We start from the raw sequence: 12,305 nt of genomic DNA, 5'->3' as shown, positions 1-12,305 counted from the left end.
GGGCTGGTTTGACTTAATTCGAGGTATTAATCAAGCCACGTGGACTTTCTTTGTAAGCTTTTGTGTATGTTTTGAGCTAGCTAGCTAGCTATGGCTGATCAAGGCAGTGCTACAGAAGATGCTATGGAGATCGTAGAGGAAGGAGAAGTGGAGTCCGGAGAGGTCACACCAAGCCCTGAGAAGGAGCTCCCATTTCTGCCTGGCTTCCCATCGCTACAAGAGTACTCAAAAGTATGTTTTAATGCATACTGTGTAACTGTTATATATTTTACTTCCTCTGCAGGCCCTGATCTCCCAGGTGATAGCCGCGACCAAGGCGTCCAATCGGTTGCCAGGAGAGGGAGATGATTTCGAGTACTATTCAAGTTTCCCTGGCTTCAAGACGTTTTGTGATAAAATGGGAGGCCGGGCCAATCGAATGTACGTGGGCGTATATATGGAGGCAGTAAATAAAGAGATTGTTCATTTATATATAGGATTAGCAAGTTGCTACGACAACAAGCGCTGCCGTGTCATTGGCCGACGAGTGAGGGCAGTGATGGAGTGGATGAAAGATTCGATGCTCTTGAAGAAGCAAACGATGCAATTATTGAGAGAGTGGTGAGGGAAAACCCCTCTTTGTATAGGAGGGGAAATCCCTATTGTCAATACAGAGTCTGTTGTTGGATGAAGCTGCCGGCTTGACTAGACACCAGCAACCCATGCTACCCAACTCTGAGGTACAGCGAGGTACGGCTGAGGTAGCCAGCTGGAACTCCAAGCGAGTAAGTCATCCCCACTCCCCACACTCCTCACACCACCCCCACACCACCCACACACCCCTCACACCACCCCCACACTAGGAGTCTGTGCGTAATGCAGTGAACAGCTACAGTTTTATCCATGCTAAGATTGTTGAGCGCCCTCAACTCAAGTTCAAGCACCAAGTGGACAACAGTAGCTTTTCCTTCATACCTCTCCTCAGACACAAGCCTAATGCTAAAGTGCCTCTACCAGAAGGTGAGGTCATTTATACAACCATACTTGCTTGCCCATGGTATTGCATATATATACTAAGCTTAGAGCAAGCCATTCAACAAGCCCTCATATACTACAAGCCATTTACAAGCGTCTTAACGAGCGCTGTACTTGCCCCTAGGGCTGTATTTATAGAGCTTAGAACAAGACAAGACATTCAACAAGCCCTCTTATAGTACAAGCCCCTCCCTCCCAGTATTCCAGAGACTGAAGAACCCGACAACACTGTCGGCACTTATTGACAACACCAAGGAATGGATGAGCACTAACCAGGCGAACTTTCACCCCTACCGTCATGAGCTAGACACTCTGAACTATATGGACTCTCAACTTGAGCTCCGGGAGCTGCAGGTATGGTAGTATTATGTAAGGGGGGTTGTGTGTGTTAAAAGAGCATATTGCCCCCCAGAATGCTGGGTCTTTGGAGGACACCCCCCTGAGCTTTGTGACTACACTGGAGCAATTGGAGGAACTAAAGAACGAGTTGATGACAGTGCCTGAGTTTGCTATCGACCTTGAGGTAACTATAAAAACCTAAAAACAATTTCTTAATAAATTATTCCTCCATAGCATCATTCTTATCGCTCGTACACTGGTTTTGTGTGCCTCATGCAAGTGTCGACTCGTTGTCATGACTACCTGGTAGACGTACTAGAGCTACGTCATCACATGCACATTCTCCTGGATCCGTTCACCAACCCACGCATTGTCAAGGTTAGTGGCATGCAATGGTATTTTATGCCCAAAATATACTTTTGATTTTAAGACACTGTCTTAACGAGCTCATTGTATGCTTTAAAAAAATCATAAAATGGACCAACGGAGCTAAAGTTATGGGCCCAAGGGCAAACACTATAAATACGTATTGTATTCCTGCTTGGCCACACCTCCTAACCACACCCCTTGCCCCACCCACCCACACACAGGTGCTACACGGGGCTGACATGGATATCCAATGGTTACAACGTGACTTTGGACTCTACATTGTCAACATGTTTGACACAGGGCAGGCTAGCAGGGCCCTCGGGTTGCCACGGTACTCACTGGCCTACCTCCTGCAGTACTGCTGCGGTGTGGAAGCCAACAAACAGTTCCAGCTAGCAGACTGGAGAATAAGGTAGAGGGCAATTTTTGGATTTTTGAATTGATTAAGGCTCTCAAAATGTCAAATTATCTAGCGAGTTAAATTCTATTATCCAGCGTATCCCCATTTGAGTGGTCTGTTTTCAGAAAATGATTCACAAATGCCTTTTCTACTTGACCTGTATGAGATTTTGTTTGTTAAATATATTTCCAGCTCAGTATTAGCCCTGCCCCTTTTCTTGCAGGCCCCTCCCATCTGAGATGGTTAAGTATGCTCGCGAGGACACTCATTATCTGCTCTACGTCTACGACAGAATGTCTAACGAGCTAATTAGACGTGGTAATAAGAGGGACAACCTCGTGAGGTTGGTGCTGGACAACAGCCAGGCTCTCTGTGGCATGCCATACGTAAAGCCAACTGTCACTAGGGACAGTTACCTCAAGCTCTACTATAAGCATAAGAGACACTTCAACTCTCAGCAGGTTTGCATGAGATTTATTTTGTATTTTACAGTCAATGCCCCTCCCCCCCACACACACGCATACACACACCCACACACCACCCACACACACACAGCTGCACTGCCTCCAGCTGATCTACAAGTGGAGGGATGATCTAGCCAGGGCCGAGGACGAGAGTACAGGTTACGTTCTACCCAATCACATGTTGTTCCAGATCTCAGAGATACTCCCACGAGACCCTCAGGGAGTGTTGGCATGTTGTAACCCGATCCCCACCATGCTACGACAACAAGTACAGGAAGTGAACATGCAAGTACAAAAAGCGAGGAGCACTCCACTCACAAGTATAGTAAGTGCCAGTCCCTGTGTGCAGCATGAAATTGTTACTTTTTGTTTTCTTATCTCACAGCTGCCTACAGTTTCTGGTTTTTCTAAGGAGGATGAAACAGGTAAATACGCCCCCTCCCCACACACACACACACACACACACACATAATGAAGCTCCTCCCCTCAACAGCCACGCCCCCACGCACTGAACCTCCACGGCCCGACTCTCAGTGTGAAGTACGACGGGTTAGGATCAAGATCCACGGCCCTCCTGTAGCAAGAGCCGAGCCCGTACTGACCGCCTTCAAGGTGAGGACCAATATCTACCGTATAGCAGGTCATTTCTGTATGGTCCAAATTTTCGTATTTAGAATATTAAGCGAAATTATTATGTACAAGAGGTTCTGCGTCCTATCCTGAGCTGTACGAATATTTAGAGTAAGCTTGGTTGGTGTTTCATACAACCAAGTGAAATTCCCCGCTATGTAGTACTGGTTATACACGCAGGGGGAGCCAGTCACCGTAACCAAGGAGATGAGAGACAAGTGTGAGGAGATACTGCTGTCATTCCCCAACATACTGAGTAGAGTGAGTGGGTTTTAGTAACTTTTGTGTCTTATAATTATAATTATGGAGATTCAGCATTCTTGGCATTTGTACATGTACTGCAGTATTGGCTTCTTATACATATTTATATTATATTGTATAAATATTTTGTATTCGATCTGTAAAGTATGTGAGTTTCTAGTACTATTGCAGTGAAAATATAATGATTTCTGCATGTCATCTTCCTGACACAGTTCGTGGAGCCTCAGGCAATGACAAGGAATCAAGTGTTTGCTATGCATAGTACAGCGCCCGAGCTACCACCGCCAGTGGGGGAATTCCCTCTCAACAGTACGTCCCTCGTGGCCACGCCCCCCAGTGCCGTAGAGGGAAAGGTTAAGAAGTCAAATGGAAAAAAGAAAAAGCTTTCTGTTAGGGAAATGGTGAGCTCTAAGATATTACAGTCCACTGTCATAGGGGTGTGTCCAGCATTTTCAAAGTGGTGGCTTTTTCAATCCTCAATCTCACAAATTTTCCTCTTTTATATAATTATTATGCAGTAATCTAGGTCGCCTGATTTGTTTACCTATACATGTAGTAGTGTTATTATAGTCTCTGAGTGGTTAGACCAATGTGTGTGGGCACATCTCTGCAGTGTCCGGTTTAAGTGTACTGTACTAGTAGTGTGCTGTGTGTGCTCTGTGTTGTACAAGTGCTTGACCGTGTGCAGGGGAGGGAGGATGTGGAGTCTGGGGGTATGGAGTCTGGGGGTGTGGAGGCTATGGGGGGTGACGAAAGCCCCCCTCCCAAGAAGAAGAAGAAATCGACTGGCAAGAGGGAAGCGCCTGAAGGAGAACTGACTCCCTTCCAGTATGAGGGCTCAGATTACACAAAGTTTGCTAAACAAGGTATATAGTACTGTACTTTTACCCCACCCTACACACACACACACACATCATACGCCCCCACACTATACACACCACACAGGCCGAGAGGTGAAGGTGTTCAATCCTCACGATAATTCTAAAGAGTCTAAAAGATCGTCAAAGTCCAAAGTTCATCAAAAGTTCTCAGAGCGTTCTCAATCATGGAAGAAGGGAGAGTAAGTGGGTGTGGCTTATCATGCCAATTATTTCAATATTTCTCTCCCATTTATAGGAAGAAGAAATGAACAATAACATTTTAATTAGTTTACCAAATAATTTATTATCTGTAATTTTTTGACAATGATGAATTGGATCACAAAAATATATTATATAAGTGCAAATTGATTGATTAAAAATAATAATTAATTTAATTAATATTAATATAAATACCAGTATTGCTATGAACAAAGTACACAACATGATGTCTTTATGTTCTGGTAACGACAGAATGATTTGGGATAGAATTGGCAATCTGATAACAAGTCCTCGCAAGGTGGCGGACACTCTTCAGTGCACTCTTGTTCCTCTGTGGGACGTTCCTCCGAGGAACAGGAGGTGTGGTCAACTATAGCTCCACTGGAGTCCCGACATTCTATAGAGCGTGACTGTGTTCCTGTTACCCCGCACACCGAGCACTGAAGGGAGGAGTCAGCGCATAATTATAGTGACAGATCCATGGGGAAATCTAATCGTATTTTGAGTGTGTTTCACGGCTCAGTAACTAGAGTTTTGGTGATACAAATTCAACAATTTTATGATTTTTAAGTAGCCTATTTATTCAATGCAAATTTCCCATGGCTTTAGGACAATACATTAGTAGGAAAAAACTAAAAAACTAAAGCCCTTACTGACTGAGCCTTTAACAAACTGCCCCCTCACCTTTGACCAGTCCGTAGAAGTGTGCCACTGTGGACATGCTTGAGGGGCGTGGCAGATCACCAGATCCTCAGGTCTCAGTTGTTCTCCACACATCTCATCTTCCACTAGAGCCTCTCCCATACTGTATCCTCCGCTGATCAAGAGGTCCTCCCACTGACACACGACCTCTCGTTGTTTCCAACCTTCACCACACTCAACATCACACTCCGCCCACTCTTTAGTCAGCCAGCTATATCGGCATTTCTGGAGCTCACACGCTCTTGAAGAAGCTGGCTTAGAGATGGGCGCACAGTGGACATCGCTAACTTGTTCTTTGAGTTCTTCTGTCTTTATCCACTGACAATCTATGTCTCTTTTCTCCACCCCCTCTCCACACAGTCCAGTGCAGCTGCCCCACTGTGACACACTCCACTCGTATATACAGTCAACGTGACAAGCTTGTGTGGAAACAGGTTCTCTAGAGCGGCAGTTGCTATTTAGTACGGTTAGTCGTTCTCCGTTTCTTTTAGTCCATTCACAAATTACCGTTCTTTCCTGAATACCGTCTCCGCAAACAGTCACACTGCATCCACTCCATTGGTTAACAGTCCAGCCGTACACACAATCATACAAATAGCAACTTTGTGACAACACAGGTTTAAAACTGGCATCACAGAAGTCCTCACTGACCGTTTGTCTACCGAGTACTCCTTTATCCCAGTGGCACAACACGCTTCTCTGTTGATCACCGACACCACATTCAGAGCTGCACTCACTCCATTGTGTAGGTGTCCACACGTATACACAGTCTGGTTGCTGGCACGTACGCACAAGCTCTGGCCTCGTGTCTTTGGCGCAGTATGACTCGTCTACTTTCAAGATAATTCCATCTCCATCTATTTGATTGCAATCCACGGTCCTAGTCTGATCGCCATTGCCACATATGACGTCGCAATCACTCCATTCAGATGCAGCCCATTCGTACGTACACGTCACATGACAAGTTGTAAATGAGAGCGGTTTAATGCCCAACTCACAATGAGTAGAATTCACAATCTCTTTGACACCGTTTCGTCTTGTCCATTCGCAAGAAACTTTTCTAGATTGATGTCCACTACCACATGTGCTATTACACTCGCTCCAACTATCCACACGCCAATCATACACGCAGTCTTCAGTATAGCAACGATCTTGGCTCATTGGTTTAGAAGCTGGATCACACAAGAAAGGATCAGCGATAACATCACCCCCGGATGTATTATTAGAAACACGGACACAGTATACAGTTCTAGTGCGTAAGCCCCACCCACAGTCTGCCTCGCAAGTACCCCATTCTCCAGTTTTCCAGCGATAAACTGGATGTCTCAATTCATCAAGTTTTGATTCCGGTACCGAGAATGTGTATCGGACTCCACCATACGTTGAGTTTGCCAGTACATACACTAGTATCCCTTCGTTAATCGGACCTTCAGTTGTGAAATACTCGGGGCTGCCCTGCACTCGACCGTACATCCAGGTACTGTCCGCAAAGAACATGTTAGAGACGCCTTCTCTTCGGACTACTAGGTTGAATTTCTCGATTTTTGATTCAGTTCCGTCGATGGTAACGTAGTTGTTAGTGGAAGGAGTTACTTCTTCCACCTTGATGTTGGTAGATCCCTCCGGTATGAACACAGCCTCGTAGTAATAGTAATCTGTGGAAGTGGAACGTAATAATAGTAATCTAGCTGTGGAATTGGTAGTAAATCTATAAAATTAGAAATCAAATTTGACTTACGTATATAAAAATTCTAATGTATGTACATGAATAGTAGTCTCACATGATGTGCATTAGAGTAAAATGTTTATTAAATTGTAGTTTGACATAAAGGATATTATGCGCCCACAAAATTGTACAACACCCAATATAATTATGTAATTCCAATAATTATTATGACTCACTTTTTGGTTGTGTGATATTGTTGAATATTCCGGAGACCCTCACACAGCTGTCTCCCCGCCCACACCACACACCACACTCGTCCCTGTACGCGTCCACACCGAGCACGCCCCCACAGCTCACAGCCTCACAGTGTCCCTGAACACACACTCCTCGTGATTCGTCAGTACGGCATGGAGCTCCATCGTCAAGGCGATGCATGACGCTGTGTATATAGTCGCGTGTAGGCGTTTCACAATGCGAATAACACATGTCCAGCTTCTGATAATTGATGACAGCTGTAAAAAAAAAGAGTTGTCACTTAAAAAATTGCTCAAAATGGTTGGGATTGCAGTTTAAAAATATGTTTTGTGTAGCTCTTTGATAGCTCTATACGGTAAGTATTTTACGCAAATTTTGTTTCGATTTTTCGATTTTGTTAGTAGTCTGTACTGTACCTAGACTGGCAGATTTCCAGGAGGTGTAGTGCTGGTTGGGAGGGTCCTGCCGACAGAGGGTGTCCCTGTAGCTCTCTTGGGAGGGGGGACAGTCCTCCGGGTGACACACATTGTACCGTCTCTTAGGACCAGAGCACCATCGTCCACCATTAGCAGGTCTGGAGGATGGAGAGGGGAGGAGGGTCAACACTAACCCAATCTCGCTATATTACTATATTGCTACTGTACATGTACAGTGTATATATATATAAAGCTATATAAAGCAACATGAATTACTAGAGTTGGCTCTGTAAATTCTAAAAATTTTATGAATTTCTGAAAACTTAGATATATTCCAAGCATGCGGTAATCTGCTTAGTAAAGCAAAGTCGTAAATAAGTGCTACTAGCAATAATACAGTTAGACTCCACCCACCTCCCACCCCCACTTACATTGGTGAGTCACACTTCCTCTCGCTGTACTGCACACCCATCCCACACGTACGAGAGCACACGCTCCACTCTCTCCACTCCCCCCAGCCACCATCCCTCGGATCTATCACATGACTATACTCTTGACACGCCCCCTGATAGCACACTCCCTCTCCTCCAGAGGTCAAAGTACAGGCAGTCCCGGGGGCAGGGGGACTGTGCTTGTGGGCACATTCAGAGGAACGATCAGATGGTCGACACCAGAGATATCGGCAATCATTCTGAGTGAGGGGGGGGGGTAGGGATAAACACTGGTGGCTATTCAATACCTCAATAGGTAGACAGCTCAATTACAGCTATAATATAGAGAACACATTATCAATATACAAACACATGAATTATGCACTCCACTATAAGCCTATAGTCCAGTCAGCAATCCAACACATCCAGAAACACTAAATAGTGTACCTCCATTCCAGGGCAATGCTCAGTGCTGTTGGTGCCAGCTTGCAGTCTGCACTGCTCAGTGGGTGTGTACTCCATTCCATGCAGAATGGGACTGCCTGAGAACTGGTACTGAACCGAACCAGGTTTGTCAAGTAGACAGGACACTTGGTCTTTATCACTGTATGAGGATCCATAGATTTGGTTAAAGTGCCGAAAAGTTACACATCTATAAGCAAACCATCTGACAGACCATCCTAAGAGCTACTGTTCTCAAATGCTCTAGACTCAAGTTATGGTCTCCCAAAGATAGCTACCAAATTAAACATACAACGTTGCTATACTGACATACCTAAGTAGTTTAGTAAGTTGTTCTCTGGAACACGATGACCACATGTGAGGGTTGAGTGACTCGGCAAATGTTGGGGCCATGAGGTAGAGGGGGTCAGAGGAGCAGCGAGCCTGGGGGTCACCATCGTGACGAAGACCAAGGCTGTGAGGGTGTGTGTGTGTGTGTGGGCGGGAGTGAGAGGGTGTGGATGTTTGATTAAACTGTAGTTGAACATCTTTCAATGGCCATAACTTTCAAACTGTTGATCGTATCTAAAAAATTTTATGATTTCCTGAAAGCTCGTAAAAATACCTTTCAAATGATGTGTTTAAATCCAAAATTTGATTGAGGCCATAATTTCTCATTTTTCGCCCTTGGACCATGGGCTATTATCCATGGTATTTGGCTGAAATCGAAATTCTATCATCTCCCAAATATGAACTTTGATGATACCATTTGAAAGGTCTCTTTTTAAGCTTTCAGAAAATCATAAAATTGTTCAAATTGAACCCACGGAATTCAAGTTATAGCAGCTGAAAGAGTTCCCAAACCATTGATTGGAGGGGGTGGGTGTAACTCACTTGTGCCCCAGCTCGTGTGCTATGGTGAAGGATGTGCTGAGTCCTGTGTCCTTGTTCACGTTGCAGCTCCTCTTCCCGCTACACACACTGCTGATGTCAGCCATTCCTGATGGAGGGGGCGGGGGAGCACATCATTAACATAGCCAAATTTATACGTACATAATTGACTTTTAATACTACGTAAGCACATAGCTAGAGCTCACCTAGAGTGCCGCAGTTAAGACCGTTAGCTTCACATATTTCATTCTTGGTTACCATGACAGCCATGTCAAAGCGTGCCCCTCCGTCCTCCTTAAGAGATTGTTGCCAACTGCAGAAATCATCCAACATACGATGGCCGTTGTCGTTTGATGAAAACTGTGTGGTGTGTGTGTGTGTGTGTGTGTGTGTGTGTGTGTGTGTGTGTGTGTGTGTGGTGTGTATGTGTGGTGTGTGTGTGTGGCATTAGTATAAATTAATTACGGAAACGGTGGGGATATTTCTAGGACATTTTACGAATTATTTGGTAGTATAAACACACAACACACGAGCTTTCAAGGAACTGGTTCCGTTCATGCACACGCGAATTAGTATAAGTCTAATTCTCATATCAATTACCAAATGTTGTTGATTGCATGTCATGCTCTAAAGTTGCTTAATCCAATTGAATAAGCGTATTATGTTACGTGCTTTAAGATAACGCAATCAACAGTAGACTCAGTATAAACATCAATATGTTGTGTACACAGACACACACAGACACACAATAACAGAGGCTGGCATGAACTATATGGATTCTAGATTAAGACACATGCACATGTATGTACATGTAGGTAATATTCAAAAGCACCTACTATCCCACTCACCATTCGCTCCTCCAGGATGATGGTTCTGACCAGCACTACATTGATGAAGTGACCAATGCTCGGATCACCATACAAGTGATGGACCTGCATGAGGGACAGAGGTTGGTGTGAAGAGTGTTGGAGACACGGGCAGTCAAGAAAGTTAGTGACAGGAGGAGACAAGAAACCATCAAACAAGCCTACAGCTCCATTGAGCACTCGAGATTTATAATTTGGAGCTATGTACACATACGTACGCGTGTATATTTTATAATGACATTAGTTTATTATTTGATTACATAGTCATGTTTCATTGACCACCTATAGTTAACCAAATCAGCTGATTCAGGGGTGTAGTTAGTGTTGATAGTACGCCCACCCCACCCACACTGCAGGAGGTAACAACACTCACCACGCCCCCCACACCCACACTGTAGAAGGTACGTAACTATACACAATATGCCCACTCCACCCACACTGCAGGAGGTACGTAACTATACACTATACGCCCACTCCACCTACTCCACCCACTGCAGGAGGTAACAACACTCACCACACCCATGACGGTGAACAGGAATGCCTCGAGGTCCTCACGTCCGTATGCCTCTAACATGCTCTTGTCAGCAACTACAGCCATTTCTATAGTGATGTCCGAGGCCAGGACGCTTCGTTTGAGCCTGTCTTGGTGGGGGGTCCCAGCAGGAACAGCTGCACTCTCCGGGGGGTCTTGGTGGGAGGTCCTGACTGGAACAGCTGCACTCTCCAGGGGGTCTGGTGATGTAAAAATACACTGTAAGCATGTTTCAGTATTTAATTAAGATACGTAGCCAATAAGATTGAAGAGCAAGCAAACAAGCCAATACAGTCATGAACGACTGCACATACATTGTACATACATGTATTGTTATTGGTTTAATATTTGGCAAAAATACAAATTTAATAGTAACGTGTATACGTTATATTTGTACAGACAGTTATCCTGGTCATACATGTACATGTGCGTGGGCTGCACACCTTGTGGAGTGGTGCACTTGCCAGTCTCAGTGTTCTTGTAGACAGTGTGTTGCCTTGGACCCTCTGTGACATCATGTGACATCACTGGCTCTATAAACATGTAACCAGACTGCGTCGCTATGACTCCACGCTGCATGTAGAAGATTCATCATGCACAAAGTTGTGAATAACAAGTGCTTTTGTTTGGAGATTATAAACAAAAGAAGAGATTCAAAAAACAATAACACAATTAAAAAACAGTGAGCAAAATATTGGCTCATAGACAAACTAATAATGTAAGCTCACATTAAGAAATTACTGCACTCACCAATCCCCTGCAGCTACTGACTGAGACCCATTGTCCGCTATCTCCCCCGGCAACCTTGTCTCCACCAATCAGATCGCTCACAGACTGCACATGACCTACGTGATGACAGGCACTTTGCACGGACGTGTGCACGGTTGAGTTCCCATTGGAGTGGACATACTCGACAATATTTGCATCAGTGTGAATAAAATCAGTGGAGAGAGATACATTGAGAATGAGTGACTCTCCAAATGCATCAATTTTAAAATATGTTCGAGCGTCGTTTGCTTGAGCGTTTCTTCTGTGCCGGTGAGAATCTACTGCAGTTACATCGTAACTAAGATGGTTGCCATGGTCATCCACTACACTGGGGTAAGTTAACTCCCTGTTTAAATCTGCAGCCAGCAAAAAAATAGAATATAGTGAAAAAATGCAATCATAAATTGAAGTCAGTAGGTATCATTCTCATGCAAAATTCTTAGCTAGCTAGCTATATTAAAAGCATTACTATTTTTACCATTGTCCAGAGGAGCCAGTATTGTAAGCTGCAATGTGCAGCAAGAACAAAGTAGCAATGTCAATAGATTCCTGAATGGCATTGTGCTCAGCACTTGGTATGGTATATAGATGGTGAGAAGTACTTGAATACAGCTATAGTCTGCTAGGGCCTATTTATAGCTGCTATTGAAACCTGCTGCATGCAAGTACAGATGTGTGTGGGAGGACCTGGTCATTGAGTGGCTATAATTATTGACTGGCTTCTTGAAGGAGGATCTTCCTATAAGTCACCAAAAAAGGAGATAATTATAACATGCCTGCT

General features: G+C 44.4%; 2 protein-coding genes and 1 long non-coding RNA gene across 3 annotated transcripts; 2 read left to right on the top strand and 1 right to left on the bottom strand.

Moving 5' to 3' along the window:
- The first annotated feature begins 6 nt into the window (after positions 1-6).
- LOC135335511 (exosome complex component 10-like) lies at positions 7-4,716 on the top strand. The gene is made up of 18 exons (XM_064531034.1): positions 7-231; positions 284-420; positions 477-600; positions 654-764; positions 843-999; positions 1,214-1,368; positions 1,427-1,537; positions 1,588-1,731; positions 1,944-2,134; positions 2,346-2,583; positions 2,678-2,911; positions 2,972-3,011; positions 3,080-3,198; positions 3,397-3,477; positions 3,690-3,878; positions 4,166-4,343; positions 4,423-4,537; positions 4,594-4,716. The coding sequence occupies exons 1-18, from the start codon at positions 91-93 to the stop codon at positions 4,604-4,606; spliced, it is 2,478 nt and encodes an 825-aa protein (XP_064387104.1). The 5' UTR covers positions 7-90; the 3' UTR covers positions 4,607-4,716.
- LOC135335506 (A disintegrin and metalloproteinase with thrombospondin motifs 10-like) lies at positions 4,616-12,167 on the bottom strand. The gene is made up of 14 exons (XM_064531024.1): positions 12,003-12,167; positions 11,507-11,880; positions 11,200-11,329; positions 10,739-10,956; positions 10,207-10,290; positions 9,565-9,718; positions 9,362-9,467; positions 8,802-8,942; positions 8,474-8,630; positions 8,027-8,286; positions 7,596-7,753; positions 7,161-7,436; positions 5,241-6,913; positions 4,616-4,996 (listed from the first exon to the last, which is right to left on the bottom strand). Exons 1-14 carry the CDS (start codon positions 12,082-12,084, stop codon positions 4,760-4,762), a joined length of 4,050 nt encoding a protein of 1,349 aa, XP_064387094.1. The 5' UTR covers positions 12,085-12,167; the 3' UTR covers positions 4,616-4,759.
- Positions 10,468-11,295, top strand: LOC135335522 (uncharacterized). The gene is made up of 3 exons (XR_010394522.1): positions 10,468-10,671; positions 10,722-10,977; positions 11,156-11,295. It is a non-coding gene; the product is annotated as an uncharacterized LOC135335522 (long non-coding RNA).
- Positions 12,168-12,305: the final 138 nt, after the last annotated feature.

Source organism: Halichondria panicea, chromosome 4 (genome assembly GCF_963675165.1).
Source record: "Halichondria panicea chromosome 4, odHalPani1.1, whole genome shotgun sequence".
Lineage (NCBI taxonomy): Eukaryota > Metazoa > Porifera > Demospongiae > Suberitida > Halichondriidae > Halichondria > Halichondria panicea.
Note: the sequence above shows the minus strand (reverse complement) of the source record. Positions and strands in the feature narration are given on the sequence as shown.